This window comes from Panthera pardus, unplaced genomic scaffold, assembly GCF_024362965.1.
Source record: "Panthera pardus isolate Hobbes unplaced genomic scaffold, ASM2436296v1 HiC_scaffold_17, whole genome shotgun sequence".
NCBI lineage: Eukaryota > Metazoa > Chordata > Mammalia > Carnivora > Felidae > Panthera > Panthera pardus.
In genome coordinates, this window is record NW_026526732.1 from 99503380 (window position 1) to 99525436 (window position 22057).

Below are 22057 nucleotides of genomic sequence, written 5' to 3' on the forward strand. Positions count from 1 at the left end.
TGTAAAATTATCCTTTATCATCTTCCAAAAGAGACAGACACATTTGAGGTGTCACAAAGAACAATTCAAATGTCACATTGTAAGAGAAAGCAAAAAACAAAGCTTATCACTCAAGAAACCAAATTTAATCAAAGCCAAAAATCTTATCTGAATCAGAGTTCATATTTGCTCTAGTCTACACTCAATCTATTTGATGACTCAATGTTAACTTTCAGTGACTCAGATGCTCTCACAAAGTTTGGGGCAAATGTTAACCTATTTTAATTAAGTTTGATAACTGATTGAAGAATAATCTGAAATAAACTCTAATTATGGAGACTGAAGCAGCCCCTCCAACTTTGATTCCAACTGCTATCAAATTAACCTCCCCTGGGGAGGGGTGAGAGGAAGTATCAGCCCCTTACCACCTTACTGTAAATGAGTCTCAATCAGAGGCACTTTGGTGACAGATAGGAATAGGTGAGAAAGGAAGATGAGAGAGTAAAACATTTCAGCTATTTTTTCTTAGGTCTGGCTCTTGTAGCATGCGTGAGTCACAAAAAGTATTGAAACATCTTTAGAGAACTTTCTTTTCTTGCACCCAACTTTAGAATCAAGGAAGTCTGCTAAATCATGGTGCTTCTATTCTTCCCAAGATAGGGAGGAAGAAAAGAAAGGGGGAGGCATAGATGCAGAGGAAATCAAAGGAAGATAAGAGGAAAAAAGGAAAGAACTATTATTTATTCCTGTATGTCAGAACCACATTAAGGGCTTTTCATATACTAACCAATATAAATTGTACATCAGGCAATTATTAGTTTCCCAATTTTATAGATGAAAAAACTAAGGCATAGAAGTTAAGTGACTTTTGGGGCGCCTGGGTGGCTCAGTCGGTTGAACGTCCGACTTCAGCTCCGGTCACGATCTCGCGGTGCGTGAGTTCGAGCCCCGCGTCAGGCTCTGGGCTGATGGCTCGGAGCCTGGAGCCTGCTTCCGATTCTGTGTCTCCCTCTCTCTCTGCCCCTCCCCCGTTCATGCTCTGTCTCTCTCTGTCTCAAAAATAAATAAATGGTAAAAAAAAAAAAAAATTAAGAAGAAGTTAAGTGACTTTCTAGGATCAGACAGTTAGCAAACAGCCATGCTGTGATTTAAACTTGGTTACAGCCTACCAAATGTCTCTACTCTTATGTTACTCCAAATGGCTTCCAATAAAAACAAAACATAAGAATGAAAATACTCTAAGCAGTGTTCTTATCCATACCTTCTATATGTCATTTCCTGAGTAGGATAAAATTCAGTGATTTCATCCAACTTATTATTTTCCTTAGGGAGACCCAAATAAAGACAGAAATACATAAATTGGAAAGAAGATATATCACAAAATATATAATAAATATTCATTCTTTGATGATGATGATGATGATGAAAAAAGCATAGTAGAAAATATAAGGCATAACCTAAAAGAAAACATTTACTGTTTTTTTTTTAACTAAAAACTAAACACTTGCTTAGGAGACAATCTTGTTTCTGTTGAATATAGTTGATCAGAAACAGAAGTGGGCCACATGATGGAGCATGAGGTGAATAAAGAGTAGGAATGAGGTGAGGCTACATCTGTATTCCTAAGGCATTCAGGGACAGCTCCATATAATTGATCAAGTATGTGAGGCTGTATCTACCCATCTATTAGTTAATTTTTGCTCATAAGTAGAAATTAGTTTATTTGACAATAATTTAAATGCAAGAAAGCAACAAATGAGTCAAAACCAACAAAACTGGCAATCCCATTGGAAATAGACAAATCTTAATGTTTCGAGTGTATGTGCTGGCTCGTTTATAATAAGCACAATAAACCATTACAAAAATGAAAATGTCGTCTAAGCTTCGATAATTAGAAAGACAGCAAGCAGGTGTTGGAGTTCTGCTTTATTTAGCCAAGCTAATCAAACTAGACCTCACTTAAGATGGAATTTATTCAATAAACTTACCTGACATAACCTGATTTTCCACATCTGGACCGATCACACCATCCTATCCCTTTCCACTTAAGAAAAAATCAACTAATTCAATTTTAATGACCATATAATTGAGTTCCCTTCAAAGCATACACATGTACCCATTAAAAAAACAGGATGTATCATTATGAAGGGACTTACATATTTGGTTTCTCGACCAGCTGCTCTCGGAAGAGTTGTAGGCATCTGTAAAAAAATAAAAATAAGTATACTACTGAAGTAACCACAAAAATACTAAAAGTAATTCAACTTCTGGGATAAGCGTTCACCTTTTGCTGCTATTAAGACTTTCTAAACATTCTTGTCTCTTTTCTATACAAAAGCCTTGTCCCTTTGAAAATTATTTTATTAAACTATGTCACTTCATTATTCTTTTTAGTGCCATTATCTACCAGCTTGCTGGTAAATTTTGCCTTATTTATTGATTACATCCATTCATGGATCATAATGGACCCTCGTGTGATTTTTGCCATTTTCCAAATGTACACGGAAGTCTCTACCCCTCTCACTTATTTTGAGCTTCCCAACTCCAAATGTATTCTCATCCATTCCATTTCACTCTCAAAGCCATTCCTAGACTTTGCCTTCACAAATAAAATGGGAAATCTGTGAAATTTCAATTTTTAGCATCCTACCCTGAGAACTCTAGCTCCTATTCACCATCTTCACTTCTCAAATGTCCCCAGTGCAATGTCCCTCATTGAGACTTCGAAATTAATGAGCTTTACCAGTTCCATTGTGGTGTTATTACCTCTTAGTTTACATATATTTCATATTCTCAGTTGTTTTAACACCTTAATTTCTCTTGCCTCTCTCTCCCCTTGTGACAAACTCACCTTTAAAAGAAAGCAAAAGAAAAGAAAACAACAACCCTGGATAGACTTTATCATCCATTTTCTCTAAACTTGAGAAGCAAAACATTCCTGAGGAAACTCTCTCAACCAAGCTAATTGATTTCATTATAAATTAATGGTCATTAGCCTTAAGTGAGCATTTAATTCTGCCTATTGAGCCCATAATTTTTCTCTTGTAGGCCCACTTTCCCACTTTTTGACATGAGATGGCCTATTTGATTCATTCATCTCCTTAGTAAATACTTACTGTATATCTACTGTGTGCCAGGAACTATTCTACACCCTGTATCTTATCAGTAAACAAAATAGACAAAGATGCCCTATGCTTGGTAAGCTTACATTCTAGCAGGAGAGAAGACAAACAATATAATAATAAATAAGTAAATTGTACCATATGTTAGAAAAAAATCATACCGCATATTACATCGTATGTTATACAACAACAACAACAAAAGAATAGAAATAATTTGAAGCCTCAGGTAATATATTCTTCCAGAGAAAATCTTCTTTGTTTCTGCCAAATAGCTTACTTCTTTTAGACAACCCAGATACTAAGAAGGTCAAGAGTGCTGAGGGTTTACAATTTCAAATAGGAGGATCAGTCTAGAGAAGGTGACATTTGGGCTAAGATTTGAAGGAACTGAGGGAGCTGGAGATGTGAACATCTAAACAAAGAGCATTTCAACTAGATGGAGCAAATTAAAAGTGCTCAAAGATAATTTCCACATCTGAGAATGGTGGCTCAAGAACTCAAAGCAATCCTTCCAAAACAGACAAAAGATGGGTAAAATATTCAAAACAATATTGACATATTATTTATTAAAAATGTCAATGAGCTAACAAGAGAATAAAGAATGTGGGGGCAAGATAAGGAGAAGATGGAAATCCAAAGAGAGGACTCAAGTATTTGAGACCAGCTTTTGACCTAGAGATGTTTGACAATAACGATGAGTTGCTCGAGAAGCTGATCCAAACTTTTAACAATTTCAGAGATGTAGGGAGATAAAAGTCAGAATCCATGACCCACCAAAATTAGATTGAGCCCCAGGAGTAAGACTGATCTAGAAGACCTCATATAGTCTTCAGCTTGGCCTCAAACCATTGACAACTGTTTATAAAAAATTAACCCAAAACTTTAAATTAAATTAAGTTATCCTTCTTTGCTAATGCTCCTGGTGTCTAATAGAAGCAAAGAAAAGACTATCCATAGTATGATATCATATTAGCCCTCAAATAATTTATTTAAATAAACTTCCAAGTAGCATATCCAACACACAATCGGATTCAGATACACAAACAGGTAAGACAATGTGAAAATGGGCAGAAGTAAAGAACAACCAAAAAACACCCACAGAGAATCCAGAAATTTGTTTTCTTTGAGCCAGACCAAAAACAACCATACTTAATCATGCTTCCTTTGAGATAAAAGTTAAGCTTGCGAATGTTTACAAGGAACTAAAAACTATAAAAAGTGACACAACTGATTTGAAGAAAGAACAAAATGTGCCAAGGCAGGAGCATGCCTAGCACATTCGAGGCCACGGCAAGGAATCAGGCAGGGCTGGGGTGTTGTGAGGAAAGCAGGAGAGCAGGGGAGGGGCTGATGGAAGGTTCCAGAGACTAGAGCATAGAGGCCCTTCCAAGAACTTGTAAGGACTCTGGTTTATAGCTACAGGAAATGTGTAGGTACTGCTGGTTTTAAGCCGAGGGGAGCCATAATCTGATTTATGCTTTAAAAGGATCTCACTCTTTGATGTGTTCAAAATGAATTATAGTGAGGCAAAGGTTGAAGGGGAAAAACTATTGCACTCTCCAGCAAAACATGACGATGGCTCAGCAGTACAGAAGTTATGAAATAATCATATTCTACATGTATTTTTAATCGATGGCAACAGGGTTTGTAATAGAGATGTGGAATATGAGAGAAAGAGAAAATTAGAACTTGACACCAAAGTTTCTGGCCTTGAGCAAATGGAAGATGAGAAGTCTATAGATAGACATGGGTAGGCAGGATGTGGAATAGTTGGGTTTTTTTTTTATGTTTGTTTGTTTGTTTATTGAGAGAGAGAGAGAACACAAGCAGAGGAGAGAGAGAGAGAGAGAGAGAGGGAGACACAGAATCCGAAACAGGCTCCAGGCTCTGAGCTGTCAGCACAGAGCCTGACATGGGCTTAAACCTACGAACTGTGACATCATGACCTGAGCCGAAGTCAGATGCTTTACTGACGGAGCCAACCAGGTGCCCCTGGAATAGTTTTTGTGGGAAGAAATCTAGACTAAATTTTTCAGATATTGATTGGAAATCTAAATGAAAATGGAGAGTGGGTATTTGGGAGCTGGAGTTTGGGAGATAATCCTGGACTTGAGATGTAAAGTTGAGAGTTCTCAGCATACAGTTGATCTTCAGAACACCAAAGGAGTAAATGTAGAGAGGAAGGAGAAGCCCAAAGATAGAGTCCTGGAGCACTCCAGCATTAATAGTTTGGGGAAGAAGAGGAAGAATCTTCAAAGGAGCCTAAGAAATAATACTGATGAGTGAGGTAGGACAAAAGCTGAGAGAGCAGGGTGTCCTAGAAGGCACTAGAGGAATGTGTGACAAAGAGGAGGGAGTATCACCTGTCTCATTTTCTGTGGGTATGACAGCCCGACCAGGGCTGAGTTTATAGTAATGGGAACCTGGGGAAAGTAGTTTGGGTATCGCAGTGGGGGCAAAGCCTGAATGGAAGGGGTTTATGAGGGAATGAGAGAAGAATCGAAAGCAGAACACATAATGGTTTTCAACTTTTCCTTTTTCAAGCTCTTCCCCATCATATGGTTGCTTTTTAATCTCAGTTAATAATCTTAAACCTTTCTTCACTGAAAAGTATTAGTTATTGAGTAACTAAAAATATGAGTTACAAAATTCTTCATTTTGCCATCAGCCACCTACAAACATGCTTTGCACCTGTATCTGACATGTCCCCTGTTTTCTGTCCTATTACCATAGTGGACATTCCCAGCTTTTTTTATTTGAAGTTTATTTATTTATTTATTTTTATTCAGAGAGAGAGAGAAAGCAAGCAAGCGGGGGAGGGGCAGAGAGAGAGGGAGATAGAATCCCAAGCAGGCTCAGCACTGTCAGCCCAGAGCCCGATGTGGCGCCTAACTCACTCACGAACCATGAGATAATGACCTGAGGTGAAATCAAGAATGGGACGCTTAACCTACTGGGCCACCCAGGTGCCCCTCCAGCTTTTTATCAAAGGACATTTATTTTAATCAGGCTGTAAGTTCCATGTCCTTCTGAGGACTTTTCATCCTTCAGGGTCTCCCTTTCTTTTGCATAATCAGCACCTCCCTCTAGTGCATCTACCCCACTAGCATGCCAACTGGCTCTTGCCATTTTCAGCTTTAAAAAGCAAACCAAAAGTTCTTCTTTGACCCGTTCCCCACCCTCCCAGACCCAATCTCCTTCCCCCTTTCACAGCCCAACCTTTCAAACTGGTTGTTTTTGTCTGTGTGTTTGTTTTACATACTGTGTCTCTGCCTTCTCACCTCACAACACTTTCCAACATCAGAGGTGAGGAGAGCAGAGGGGTAATGTGAGGGATCAAAATGTGAGGGTGGTGAAAAGAAGTATCTGTGAGGACAATATCAAGGTGGTCCTTCAGCTTGGCTGGGGAGAAGGGGACAGTTAAGCATAGGTTTTGTCAACTCCTGATGCTTTTCTCAGGGAAGACAATGGGAACAGTTATTTGAAGGAGAGTCTGGAGGGTACTGGGGTGGGGGGGCAAAGATGAAGGATACTGTGACCAGGGTGGTGGGAGCGCGGTGTGGGAGAAATGGTTGACATCAGATATTTTTTACAGCCTGAGACTCATGTTCCTTCTGTTCTTCATAAAACATAAATAAACAACAAAACTCAGCAGGACTGGTAAATCCTAGGCACCAAGCTTTAGTATCTGGCATCTCAGGCATCAGGCATATTTGCAGCCAAGGTAGCTTATATGCTCAGAGAACTTTGAGTCCCCAAGGAAAAACAGTAAGACATCTGAAAAATGGAAATACTGCAGGAAAAAACAATGGTTCAGTCATTCCTCTCCCAGGTTTTTACCCAAGAGAAATGAAAGCACATGTGCGTACAAAACCTTGTTGATAAGTGTTCTTAGCAGCTCTATTCATAATAGAACCTAAGTAGAAATATCCCAGTTGTCCATCACTGGTGAATAGTTAACATATGGTACAACCATACAATGGAATACCACTCAGCAGTGGAATACAAATGAACTATTGATACATGCAAAAACATGGATGAATCTCAACTGCCTTGTCAAAAGACTACATGCTGTATGATTCTATTTATAAGACATTCTTGCAAAGGCAAAATTATAGAAACAGAGAAAAAATCAGTAGTTGTACAGAACTTGGGTTACAGGGAGGGATGTACTATAAAGGAGCACAAGAGAACTTTTACATTTGATGGAAGTGTTTTGTACCTCAGACATGATAGTGGTTGCACAACTGTATTATGCTTTGTGAAAATGCATAGAACTATACACTGAAAGGGTAAATTTAACAGTGGGTAAACTATACCTCAATAAACATTACTTTTTTAAAAAAAAATAATGTTTATTTATTTTTGAGAGAGACAGAGCATGAGCAGGGGAGGGGTAGAGAAAGAGGGAGACACAGAATCTGAAACAGGCCCCAGGCTCTGAGCTGTCAGCACAGAGCCAAACATAGGGCTTAACTCTGGAACGTCGAGATCATGACCTAGGCCAAAGTCAGATGCTTAACTGACTGAGCCACCCAGGTGCCCCTAAACATGGCTTTAAAAAGGAAAACTATAGGGGCACCTGTGTGGCTCAGTTGGTTAGTCTGACTCTTGGTTTTGACTCAGGTCATGATCTCAGGGTTTATGAGTTCGAGCCCTACATTGGGCTCCATGCTGACAGTGTGAAGCCTGCTTGGGATTCTCTCTCTCCCTCTCTCTCTGCCCCTCCCTGACTTGTGTGCTCTGCCTCTCTCTCAAAATAAATAAATAAACTTAAAAAAAAAAAGGAGAACTATATCCAACATAATAACACAGGGATTAAAGGACAGAAGAGACACTGAACAAATTCTAGAACTGAAATATCACATCAAGGAATCCCCTTGAAGGAATTAGGAAACAATAAATAGAAAAAATATATATAAAGATTCAGACTTAAAGAATACAGAAGCAAAAGTGACAAAATCACTTTATGAGTCCCAGGAGGAAGAAACATTTGAAAAATTAGTGACTAAAATTTATCCTGAATCTGAGGAGCAGAAAAGATTGAAGACTTCATAGGAGAAGTCACAGAGAGTACCAATCCAGATAAACGAGAGAAAAAATGCATACTTGCATTATAGAAAAAATCAGTAACATTATAGATAAAATTCTATAAACCAAGAAACAGACTCTTAATTCCAGAGAACACACTGATGGTTACCAGAGGGGAAGGGAGTGGGGGAATGGGTTAAATAGGTGATGGGGATTAAGGAGGGCACCTGTCATGATGACCACTGAGTAATGTATAGAACTACATTGTATACATATTCGGATTCTGTATCTCCCTCTCTCTCTGTTCCTCTCCTGCTTGCACTCTGTCTCTTTCTCTCTGTCAAAAATAAGGATTAAAAAAAATTAAAAATGGAGCACATGAGTGGCTCAGTCGGTTGGGTGTCCAACTTCAGCTCAGGTCATGAACTCACTGTTGCCGAGTTTGAGCCCTGCTTTGGGATCTGTGCTGACAGCTCTGAGCCTGGAGCCTGCTTTGGATTCTGTGTCTCCCTCTCTCTCTGTTCCTCCCCAGCTTGCACTCTGTCTCTCTCTTTCTCTGTCAAAAATAAATAAAGGTAACAAAAATTAAAAAAAAAAAAACCCTACAATGTTTATCTAAAACTATTATAACACTGTATGTTAACTATAATGGAATTAAAATAAAAAACTTAATAAGAGGTAAGAACTGGATAGCCAAAAAAAAAAAAAAAAATCTAAAAGATTACAGAGCCCCTCTGTAAGCCACCACTCTGTAACAGAGGAGTAAATATCATCCTGGCAAAATACTTTACAAATATGTTGTTGAAGAAAAAGAACCAAGGGAAAAAAGTGCTGAAGAGATGGGACCTATAGTTTTCTGTTCAACAGAACTATAATTTAAATGAAAGGGCAAAATAAAGATATTCTCAAAAACATAGGCCATAGAATCAACACAAAAATACCTTGTTGTATATAATTTTCAGCAAGATTCTACCAAAGAAAAAAAATAATAAATCTGGGAGAAAGCTATGCATGTGTGAGAAATCAGGATCTAAATAAAGACGAGATCAAGAAACATAACCATAAAAATTCAGTTAAAAAAGTCAAAACAATACTAACAAATGATGTCTGTGTGTATCTTAATTAAAAATGGATGGAAGGTAAAAGTGCTGTAATATTTTCCTAACTTTAAACAAAGATATTATAAGCTTTAAAATTAATAGGAAAATAAACATAATTATTACCTTTGAAAATGTATGTGTAACTAAGAAAAGTAACAAAAATGTAAGGAAAATAGTCAAAAATTAAAAAAAAATTCAAATTAGTAAATGTCAAATATAGAAGGAAAGCAGGAAAGTAAAAAAAAAAAAATTAAGCTCCCAGGTAAATAGACTTTTGGATTGAACAAATGTGAAATCCAGAAATAAGTCGTTCTGAAAATAATAAGATGAAAGGGGACAAGAAGATTTTTAACTAGTAGAAAATAGTAAAAAATAAGGAAAAAAGTAATAGAAAATGGTGACAAAAGCTATATCTAAGAAAACATGAATTTATATAACATATATATATAAATATATAATATATATATACATATATAAATTCATTTATATATATATATATATATATATATATATATATATATATATATATATATAAAACCTACCAGGGGTCACCATTTTCTTACTGGATTAAGAACAACAACCTCAGATTCAAAAGGATTATGTATGCTGGCAAAGGTAATAAAATCAAAAGGATGAGAATGAACACCAACACATAAGCAACAGCGATGTAGCTTCAGAATATACAAGTCAAACCTAATAAACACTACTCCAGCTTTCTCTTTGTCTTCCTCTTGGCAGAAGTTACCACGATTACATTCTCTTCAGTACTGTCCTCTTGTAGCTTCCATGTTACCACACTGTTCTGATTTTCCTCTTACAACAATGGACATTTCTTTTCATTGTCCCCTATTGGCTCCCCGCCACCTCCTTCACTGGACGTGCCGTGTTTTGCTCCTTGGAGCTCTGCGTCGGGCTCTTGCAACATTGATGTGCACGTCGTCCTCGGCTCCCTCCTAGCTCCAGACACAAAGTTTAAGTCTCTCCGATACACATTTCAAACTCACCGTGTCCAAAATGAACATAACCCTCTTCCCTCCATCTCACCATGCCTTCCACATAGTCGTCTATGCTCAAGGCAGAGACCTGGAGCCCATTCACGATTCTTGTCTCATTGACCACTCACATCCAAACCTACAGCAAGTCTAAAATGTCTCTCACAAACCCACATGCTTCTCTCTAGCTCTCCTGGGCCCACCCCATCCAGGCCGTCCTCACTGACAGCCCTCGAACCTCAGTGGCCTACTCACAGTAGCCATCATGATCATTTCCATATGGCCTCATATTATTCCACCATGTTTTTATATCTTCCCATTTTCCTGGAAATCCAAACTTCACGCCATGACAAAAACAAGCATACCTTGTTTGATTGTGCCTTACTTCATTGTTCTCTGTAGATATTGTGTGCTTCACAAATTGAAGGTCTGTGGCAGCTCTGTGAACCCCAAGTCTATCAGCACCATTTTCCAACATTTGCTACTTTGCATCTCTGTGCCACATATTGGTAACTCTTGCAATACTTCAGACTTTTTCATTATGGTTATATTTTCTATGGCAATCTGTGATCAGTAATCTTTGGTATCACTATTATATTTGTTTTGGGGTGCCACGAACAATGCCCATTTAAGATGGCAAACTTAATCTATAAATGTTGAGTGTGTTCTGACCACTCCACCAACACCCATTCCCCAATACCTCTCCCTCCTCTTGGGCCTCCCTCTTGCCCAAGACGAACGTTACTGAAATTAGGCCAACCGAAAACCCTACAATGACCTCTATGTGTTCAGGTGAAAGGGAGAGTTGCACTTCTCTCACTTTGAATCAAAGCTAGAAATGATTAAGTTTAGTGAGGAAGGCATGTCAAAAGCCAGGATAGGACAAAAGCTAGACCCCTTGTGCCAAACAGCCAAGGTGTGACTGCAAAGGAAAAGTTCTTGAAGGAAGTTAAAAGTGCTGCTCCAGTGAACACATGAGGGATAAGAAAGAGAAACAGTCTTATTGCTGATGTGGAGAAAGAGTTTGTGATCTGGATAAAAGATCAAACCAGCCATTCACATTCCCTTAAATCATAGCCCAATCCAGAGCAAGGCCCTAACTCTCTTCGATTCTGTGAAGGCTGAGAGAGGTGAGGAAGCTGCAGAAGAAAAGTTGGAAGCCAGCAGAGGTGAGGAAGCTGCAGCAGAAAAGTTGGAAGCCAGTGGTTCATGACATATAAGGAAAGAAGCCATCTCCATAACACTAAAGTGCCAGGTGAAGCAGCAGGTGCTGATATAGAAGCTGTGGGTCATGCAGAGGCTCCAGCCAAGGTAATTAATGATGGTGGCCATACCAAATCACAGATTTTCAGTGTAGATAAAACAGCTTCTATTGGAAGAAGGTGCCAGCTAGGACTTTCATAGTTGGAGAGGAGAAGTCAGTGTCTGGCTTCAAAGCTTCCAAGGACAGTCCAACTCTTCTGTTAGGGGCCAATGCAGCTGGTGATTTTAAACTGAAGACTATGCTCATGGATGATTCTGAAAATTCTAGGAATAATTCTTGAGAAGTAAATTAGGCTCAATTTACTTTGGCTGTGCTCTATAAACAGAACAACAAGGCCTGGATGATAGCACATCTGTTTATAACATGACTTACTGCACATTTTAAGCCCACTATTGAGACCCACTGCTCCGGAAGAAAGATTCCTTTCAAAATATCACTACTCATTGACAAAGTACTTGGTCACCCAAGAGCTTTGATGAAGATGTTCAACAAGATGAATGCTGTTGTCATGACTGCTAATATAACATCCATTCTTTAGGTCATGGATCAAGGAGTAATGTTGACTTCGAAGTCTTATGTCATTTGTAACAATATGGATGGACCTAGAGGGTATTATGCTAAGTGAAATAAATGAGACAAACACAAAGACCGTATGATTTCATTCATATGTGGAATTTAAAAAACAAATGAACACACAAACAAAAGCAGTAAAAGACTTTTAAATACAGAGAACAAACTGATGGTTGCCAGAGGGGAGGGGGAAGAGGAAAGGGCAGAATGGGTTAAGGGGCGTGGGAGATACAGGCTTCCAATTATAGAATGAATAAATCACCGGAAGAAAAGATACAGCACAGGAAATACAGTCAGTGGTACCATAACAGCATTGTATGATGACAGATGGTAGCTACTCTCGTGGTCACAGAGCATAATATATAGAATTGTCAAATCATGATGTTGTAACCCAAGATTAATGTAATACTATGTATCACCTCTGTTGCAATTTTTTTTTAAGCGGGGGGGAAAAGAAAATTTTCCGGAAAGGATTCACCATTCTTGGTATCTTTAAGAATATCCGTGACTCATGGGAAGAGATGAGACTATCAACATTCACAAGAGTTTGGAAGAAGTGGATTCCAACCCTTATAGATGACTTTGAGGGGTTCAAGACTTCCGTGGAGGACGTAAGTGCAGATGTGGTAGAAACAGCAAGAGAACTAGAATTAGAAGTTGAGCCTGAAGATGTGACTGAAATGCTGCCAGCTCATGATGAAACCTGAGTGGATAAGGAGTTACTTCCTATGGATGAGCAAAGAAAGCAGTTTCTTGAAATGGAATCTACTACTGGTGAAGATGCCAGGAACATTGTTGAAACGAGAATTAAGGAATTAGAATAGGACCTAAACTTAGTTGATAAAGCAGTAGCAGGGCTTGACAGGATTGACTCCAATGTTAAAATAATTTCCACTATGGGGACAATGCTGTCAAACAACATCACATGCCACAGAGAAATCATTCCTGAAATGTAGACTTAATGGATGTGCCACACTTCACTATTAATTTATTTTATTTAATTTTACTTTAAATGTTTATTTTTTAAATTTATTTTGAGAGAGAGAGGAAGAGTGCTGGTGGGGAGGAGCAGAGAGAGAGGACAGAGAGAATCCCAAACAGGCTCTATGCTCAGCCCAGAGCCTGACACAGGGCTCAATCTCATGAACCATGAGATCATGACCTGAGCTGATATCAGAAGTCAGATGCTTAACTGACTGAGCCACCCAGACACCCCAACTCACTATCATTTTACATTAATAAATTGCCACAGCCACCAAAGCCTTCAGCAACCACCAACCTGATCAGTCAGTAGCCATCAACATCAAAGCAAGATCCTCCACCAGCAAAAAGAAGTGACTACAGACGTGGTACAAATAGCAAGAGAATGAGCATTAAAAGTGGAGCCTGGGGGCGCCTGGGTGGCTCAGTCGGTTAAGCGTCCGACTTCAGCTCAGGTCACGATCTCGCGGTCCGTGGGTTCAAGCCCCGCATCAGGCTCTGGGCTGATGGCTCGGAGCCTGGAGCCTGCTTCCGTTCTGTGTCTCCCTCTCTGCCCCTCCCCCATTCACGCTCTGTCACTCTCTGTCTCAAAAATAAATAAACGTTAAAAATTAAAAAAAAAAAAAAGTGGAGCCTGAAGATGTGCCTGAATTGCTGCAATCTTATGATCAAACTTAAACAGATGAAGAGTTGCTTCTTATGGATGAGCACAGAGAATGGTTTCTTGAGATGGAATCTACTCCTGGTGAAGATGCCAGGAAGACTGTTGAAATGACAACAAAGGATTTAGAGTGTGACCTAAACTTAGTTGATAAAGCTGTGGCAGGATTTAAGAGGACTGACTCTCATTTTGAAAAAAATTCTACCATGGGTAAAATGTTATCAAACAGCATCACATGCTACAGAGAAATCATTCGTGAAAGCAAGAGTCTGTTGATGCAGCAAACTTCATTGTTGTCCTATTTTGAGAAGTTGCCACAGCCGCCCCAGACTTCAGCAACCACCACCTTGATCAGTCAGCCACCATGAACATCAAGGCGAGACCCTTTACCCACAAAAAGATTATGACACACTGAAAGTTCTAAGGATGGTTAGCATTTTTAGCAATAAAGTATTCTTAATTAAGATAGGTACATTGTTTTTTAGACATAATGTTCTTGCACGCTTAGTAGACTATGGTATAGTATGAACATAAATTTTGTATACATTGGGGAACTAAAAAATTGATTTGATTCACTTTACTGTACTATTCCCCTTATCGCAGTGGTCCAGAGTTGAACCAGCAATATCTCCAAGGTGTGCATTAACTATCACTATCCCTCGCCCACCCTTCTCATCTGACACACTTCATCCCTGGCTCACTATACTGAAGCCATGCTGGCCTTCCCCTTCATGCACTCGAAGTTCCTTCCTGTCTCAGGAAATGTGCACATGCTTTACACCTCTGCTTGAGGGCTAATCTCCCTGATCTTTCTATGGAGGATGCTTTCATTTTTGCTGTCAGCTTGAAGTCTACTTTCTGATCACTATAGCCAAAGTATCCCTCTCAGGTTCCCCTTAGGTTACTTTGTCTTGCTCACCATTATCTCCCCAATGCCTCACAGCACCAGGCCCACAGAAGGCACTTAATAAATACTTGTTAGAATGAAATAGTTATCTTAAATTTAGTTACCTAGAATAATTATTTTTAATGCCATGAGCATTAAGTATTTGTTAAATAAATCAATAATATATATTATTATTCACATATTACCACTTAAGTCTTATTTTTATTATAAAATATAATATAAAATACTTTTTTCCTTTTTTTAAAAAAATGTTTATTTTGGAGAGAGAGAGAGGGAGAACATGCAGGGGAGGGGCAGAGACAAAGGGAGGCAGAGAATCAGTGCACATTCAGTGCTGTCAGTGCAGAGCCTGATGCAGGGCTCAAACTCATGAACCATGAGATCATCACCTGAGTTGAAATCCAGAGTCAGATGCTTAACCAACTGAGCCACCCAGGTGCCCCTAAAGTACTTTTTATATGTCTAACAAATGGAATCAAAAATATATTTTAAAATTTATATAGTCTCTGGCAAATCAATGTTTCATATTTTTAGATTAAATGATTTTTAGATTAAAATTTTTCATATTTTTAATTCATATTTTTCATATTTTTAGATTAAAGAATACACAATGAAATAGATAAATACAAAATCACAATTCTCCATTTGTAGGTACTCCCCACTAAAATATAATTTCTTAATATTGATGATTATTGGTTACTGAGTTTCTAAGTCATTATTAATGGATAATTGTCTATGATACTCTAATTAAAAATTACTCTTTTAGTTATAAGCAATTCTGTATATTTATTTTTTTAAGTTTATTTATTTATTTTGAGAGAGAGAGAGCACAAGCAGGGAAGGGGCAGAGAGAGAGAGGGAGAGGGAGAACCCCAACAGGCTTCATGCTGTCAGCACAGAGCCAGACACGGGGCTTGAACTCATGAACTGTGAGATCATGACCTGAGCCAAAACCAAGTCAGATGCTTAACTGACTGAGCCACCCAGGCACCCCAGCAATTCTGTACATTTAAAACCTGTTTTGGGGGTGCCTGGGTGGCTCAGTCGGTTGAGTGTCCAACTTTGGCTCAGGTCATGATCTCGCAGTCCATGGGTTCAAGCCCTGCGTCAGGCTCTGTGCTGACAGCTTAGCGCCTAGAGCCTGCTTCATATTCTGTGTCTCCTCTCTCTCTGCCCCTCCTTCATTAATTTTTTTTAATAAATAAAATCTGCTTTGTATACACAATGTACAAGTTTTAAGAGGAATGTGAAAAAAGCATTAATACTAATTCCAAGAGTAAAAATAAGACTGACAAAAAAGAAAAAAATCCTGACAATTATAAGAAAAAAAAAAAAAAAAACACAGCCATTTTGAAAATGTGATGAGTAGATCTGTATTAAGCATTCAGAAAATAGTAATTTAGGGAAATGTAGTCTTTTATTCCAACAATTGAAAATGGCTACATTACAAGAAGGAAATAATTAAATACTCAATTACAACAATTAATGACTTAGTAGTATCCTAACCATCTAAAGCATCCAGGTTTCTGTCCCTCTGAGTCAAAGAACAATGAATAAACTTAGTCAACGAAAAGAAAAAAAATTCCAGGAATAACAACTGTGTCAAAAGTTCTTAGCCTGATGTAACTTCAGTCTACTTCCTTTTCCACTTCTGTAATTCTAAGTGATAATCAATTACTAACTACTGAAAATATGGTGTGAGATAAGAATAAGCCACAAATTCTATATGCTGTTCTTAAGATGCTTTCTAAAATGCCAGAAAAAAGGACATAGTCTAATACTTTGACTTTCAAACTGTCTTGAACTTAAGCCATAGTTAGAAATAAATTTACTTTGCAACCCTGTACACACATACTTCTATACGTACACATAAACAAATTGAAACATATGTAAATAATACCCACTCACTACTTGGAACAGAGTCTGGTATTTTACATTCTTACTGTTCTTTTTTTAAAATGCTGGTTGATATTCAACTAAATTAACTTCCCAATTCACTATGGAGCCTCAACCTGCAGTTTAAAACTACTGATCTGCTAACTCTTAAGTTTCAGTAAATTATATTAAATATATACATACTTTCATTGTGTCAGAAACCAACAATGTCTGTGAGGAACTTGAAGGAGAATCAGAAGAATTCTGGAAAAAAAAAAAAAAAAAGGACAAGCCTATGATACATCTTACTCAAAAAGAGGAAAATGAAGAGAAGCAAAGCAAATGTTTGAATTGCACATTCTAGTCTAAGGCATTACCATAGACAAGGAATCCTGTAAGACCTTATCAATGGTAGCACAGAGCTCTTCAGTTTGCTGTCTGAGCTGTGCAGGGAAACAAAACTGGAAGAATTGAAACCAGTACTGAGTTAGCAATGAGTTTCGGGATCTTTGTTTCAAAAGCATGGGTAGTCTGAAGTCATTACCTCCAGAGGCGGGTCTAATGTGTTGTCCTTGAAGACACTTTCAGTCTTGGCTGGCTCATCGAGTGCCTAGTGATAAATGAAATAGTTCTCATGTGAGGCTTTTAGTCAAATACAGAAGTAGTAGAAAAGTATCTTCAAAGAAAGCCCTGTAGTTCTCAACATCTCAAAAAAGAAAAAAAAATATGTTTGAATCATTTGATATTTGGCATGGAAGCATTTTCCATATTTGTTTAGTTTCTCCAACGTAATTAATATCTCCAATATAAGTTTCTGAAATAAAGAAAGGTGGCTGAGACTTTAAACATACAAACTTGAACTTGGACATCTTGTATATCCAAATGAGCCTTGTCCCCTTCAAAGAAGTCACCTTGGGAAGCCACACACAGAAACAATGATGTAGCCGTTTCTTATTATATTATAAAAACTGTCTGAGGAAATGCTTCAGAGCCAGTTTACAAAAAACATGCACACACAAGAAAAAAAAAACCTGCCTCATTTCTAAAAAATTTTCAATGTTTATTTTTGAGAGGAAGACAGAGCATGAGCAGGGGAGGGGCAGAGAGAGAGGGAGACACAGGATCCAAAGGAGGCTCCAGGCTCTGAGGTGTCAGCACAGAGCCCGACGCGGGACTTGAACTCACAAACTGTGAGATCATGACCTGAGCTGAAGTTGGATGCTCAACCAACTGAGTCACCCAGATGCCCCAAACCTGCCTCGTTTTTAATCATTTATATCCAAAAAGTCTTGGTTACCTTATTTACCAGATTTGGACTCAAATGACACTCAAACCTCTTTTGAAACACACTTTTTTATTTATTGTGATGTACTTCAGATATATAAATGGAGAAAATAAGATGGCCCTCTGTATAGTGTACCTACTCCATTGAGAATGAGAAGTAAAGCATTACAAAATATTAGAGGCCAGTATATATTTACTGGTTATTCATGTTTTCTTTTATATATTTGCTCATTGTTCTGTTGGGTGGTCTGATTTTTATTCATTTGTTGGAAAATGTGATATAATCTGCATGCAAAATATTTGTCAATTAGATGTCATGTAAACATCTTCAAAGTCTTGGCTCCCCTTTTCATGATTGTCATGATGTCTTTTGTCAACACATGTAAGTTTTCATTGCAGTGTGGTCAAGTTTTCATCATTTTCCTTTGTGGTTGGTGTTTCCTTTCAGAAACTCCTTCCTAATCTAATAAGTCACTCACTCCCTTGGGCGAGAGTCTTAAAAGTAGGGGTGTTAGATATGTGTTCTAAACCCTTCATGCCACAGTGGGGAGGTGGGGGTTCTCTCCCAATTGCATGGAGCTATGCCAGGATTAGAGTTTTTAAGGGGAGTGTGTTTCAGCCTTCTTTCTTTCTTTATTTATTTTTACCTGTTTTGATAGTGTCATTCATCCAGTGTGTTGGAGTCACTCACAGAATCTCTGGACTTCTCTCCGAGAAAGTGCTCCATGTATAGCTGTATATTGGGTGTGTCTGTGGGAGGAGGGAAGTTCAGAAGTCTCCGAGGTCACCATCTTGGCACCACACCTTTATCATTTCTCATATTTATTTGCATCTACCTACTTTAAAAAAAAATCAGTTTCTCCAGAGAATGATCAGTTCCTACTCTCTTAGACTAAATTTTAGCTTTGATCTTCTTTGGCATACTCATATCCCATTTCAGTAATATCTGTTCACATCTTTACTGTTTCCTTCCTTCTATCGTTTTTGGGTTTATCCTGATTTTCCTCATTGTATTCCTTTTGTTTCATATCACAAGTTAAAATATGTAGTGTGATCATTGCCATTCATTCTCAATACATCTTTAAATATTACTGTTAAGATTTCTTAGATTCATGGGTTATTTAAAAGTAGTTTTCCCTTTTAATTTTTAAAAATATGAGAATTTTTCCAATTTCAGAATTCCCTACTAATTTAGTTATGTTATGGCCAAGGAATTTGTTCATAATAGTAAGTTGCTGTGAAGTTTGGGATTTATGGCATAAGACATAGTGTTTGTAAATATTTCATTTATATTTAAGAAAATATCTATTTTCTAGAGGTTGTCTGTGGGATTCTGTGCGTGTGTGTGTGTGTGTGTGATCGAAATTATTCATTGTTCTGTTCAAATTATCTCTAGTTTTACTGGGCTTTCTACGTACTTATTCTATCAGTAACTGAAAGTGTCATCATCAAATCTCAGGGAATTATAATGGGTCCGTTAATTTCTCCCTGTGATACCAGCAATTTTTGCTCAACATAGTTTGAAGCCATTTTATTAGCTACATTCATAATTAGAAGTATTCTTCCCTCATGAATTAAATATTTACCATTACGAAGTGACCCTCTGTCTCCCCAGTAATGCTTGATGTCTTAATATCTATTTTGCCTGATACAACCAAATGCTTTAATTAGCATTTTACTAGTTTATCAGTTTTTGCCTCTTTATTTTCAACATCCTGCATTCGAACATTAAAAATCAGTGGTTTATAAAAAGCAGATGTCTAGAATTCATTTTTTGATTCAGTCTCATCTCCATTGTTTTTTAATTAAAGAGGTTAACGTTTCTTTTATTACAATTATTTACACATTTAAATGTTTCCAACATATCTGTTTTATTTTTGTTTCACTTTTTCTATTTCATTTTTATTCAATTTTTGAATGTTTTAACTGATTAAATTTTTGAGGTTTTTACTTACTCATTTTTCCCTCCACCAACTTGGACATTGTGGCAGACACTGTTAGGTGTTCACCAAGTACTTTGATTTTTTTTGAACACAGTGGTCTCAAGAGTTTAGGTATGAGCTTGTAACTAATCCTTGCTAAATAAATGTGAGTAGAAGTCATATACAACCTCTGTTAAGGTTGCATCTACCTACTTACCTCTGGCACAAGGCGGCTAGAAACAGATATGGCTTCTCTCTTTTCACCTTCAGATAACTAAGATGCAAGATGGAAGCAGGTTACATCCCCGAATCACTCAATTACTGAGGCTTATGTGAGAGAGCCAAAATGAACTCTACCAAACTGTGACATGGGAAGGAAATAAGCAATGATTGTGCTAAGCCACTGAAATATCAGGGTCTGTCCACTGTGGCAGTGAGTATGGCTTACATTAAAACTAATACAAATATTATAGGCTGGTTTTTACAAATTAGTCTTGGAAAGTTTTCCATTTGTCCTAAGGTCTAAACCAAGCAATACAAAATCTAAATTTAATTCACGTACTATACAAGAATACGTGTAGTCTTCACCCCCTACCCTGGTTTTTATGTTCCAGTTGCCTTAAATACATTTAATTATGCTACAAACATATCATCATGTTAAAATTTTTGCTTTAAACAGTTATAGGTATTTCAAAGGAATTTTTGAAAATTGTGGTTACCCACATATTTATTATTTTCCATGCTCTGCATTCCTTCCTGCAGTTCTGAGTTTCTACTCAACATTATTTGTCTTCAGCTTGGCAAACTTCCTTCAGCATACTTTGTCATACAAATCTGTATGATTAATAAATTTTACTTATAAAATTTATTTAATTTATAAAATTTATTAATAAATTTTTTTAGTTTTCTTTTAGTTGAAAATGTCTTCATTTTGTCTTCATTCTTGAAGGAATTTTCCCTGGCTACACAATTTAGTTTTCTTCTTCTCTCTCAGCATTTAAAGGTGTCATTCTGTTGTCTTCTGGCCTCCACTGTTTCTTAGGAGAAGTTAGCCATCATCGTATTGTTCTTCCTCTGTATGTAATGCATTATTTTCCCCTAATTGCTTCCAAGATCTCCTCTTTATATTTAATTTGTAGAAGTTGAATTGTGATATGCTCAGTCGTGGTTTTCTTTGAATTAAACACTTTGGAGACTATCTGAACTTCTTAAAAGTATACGTTTATATCTTTTACTAAATTTGGAGAGATTTTGATTATTAGTTATTCAAATATTTTCTCTGCTCCATTCTCTCTCTCATCTCCCTCTGAGACTGTAATTACATTTTGATACCATCCTACAGGTCATTGGAACTCTTTTCATTTACTTAATTGTGTTCCCTTTTTATTCAGATCAGATCATTTCTAGCAATTCATCTTCAGGTTCACCAACACATCTGCTTCTCCAGTTTTATCTTAAACCAATCCAGGGAATTTTCTATTTCCAATATTTCCTTTTTCTTTTTTTCTTTTTTTCTGTTTATTTATTTATTTTGAGAGAGAGAGAGAGCAAGCAGGAGAGGAGCAGAGAGAGAGAGAGACAGACAGAGAGAGAGAGAGAATCTCAATCAAGCTCCACACTGCCAGTGCAGAACCCGACTCAGGGCTTGAACTCACGAACTGTGAGATTGTGACCTGAACCGAAATCAAGAGCTAGCTGGACGTTTAAACAACTGAGCCACCCAGTTGCCTCATCAATATTTCATCTTTCAATCCTAGAATTTCCATTTGAGTATATTTTATAGTTTCTAGTTTTGGAAAGTCCTATATAATTCATTATTAACATATTTTCCTTTATACCCTTGAGAATAGCTTTAAAATCCTTGCTAGCTAACTGCAACACCTGGAACATCTTTGGGTCAATCTTTGTGACTTATACTTTCTCTGTGAGTATAGTTTACATTATCCTGTTCCTTTGTATGTCCAGAGATTAGAAATGTTTGTAGCCTGGCTATCTTGAATGACATGTTACAAAGACTCCAAATTCTATTATGGTCCCCTGAAGAATCTTTTTGTCACTGTTGCTTAGTTTTAGCAGATGGTTAATTTGGCTCCAAATTCTGTCTTCCTGCTGGTGGGCAGCAGCTAGAATCTCCGTTCAGGTAATTTATCCTTACCTCGACTTAGCTGGGCTTAATGGGCACATGTGTAACTCAGTGGTCATCCACGGGTATGGGCAGAGTTTATATGCAACATACGGGGCTTCTTTTCTGTGACTCATTCTTTTCCTGGCTTCTCCCCTCACTTTTTAGCTCCTGTGTAACCTTATGTTGTCTTCTCTGATTCCTCATTCGGTAAGTCTGCTGGTTTCTTGCTGAGTTTTAGTTGCTC

General features: G+C 37.6%; 1 protein-coding gene across 14 annotated transcripts in view; it reads right to left on the reverse strand.

Moving 5' to 3' along the window:
* The window catches only part of MLIP (muscular LMNA interacting protein), a 247734-nt gene that overhangs the window by 69161 nt on the left and 156516 nt on the right, over positions 1–22057 (reverse strand). For 10 of the 14 annotated variants that reach the window (XM_019457447.2, XM_019457445.2, XM_019457441.2 and 7 more), the window contains 4 exons: positions 17027–17092; positions 16860–16943; positions 16687–16746; positions 2136–2180 (listed from right to left, as the gene is read on the reverse strand). In XM_019457447.2, coding sequence (XP_019312992.2) covers positions 2136–2180; positions 16687–16746; positions 16860–16943; positions 17027–17092 — 255 coding nt within the window. The remainder of the gene's footprint in view (positions 1–2135; positions 2181–16686; positions 16747–16859; positions 16944–17026; positions 17093–22057) is intronic. The other 4 variants (XM_019457442.2, XM_019457440.2, XM_019457446.2 and 1 more) reach the window with 2 other exon arrangements.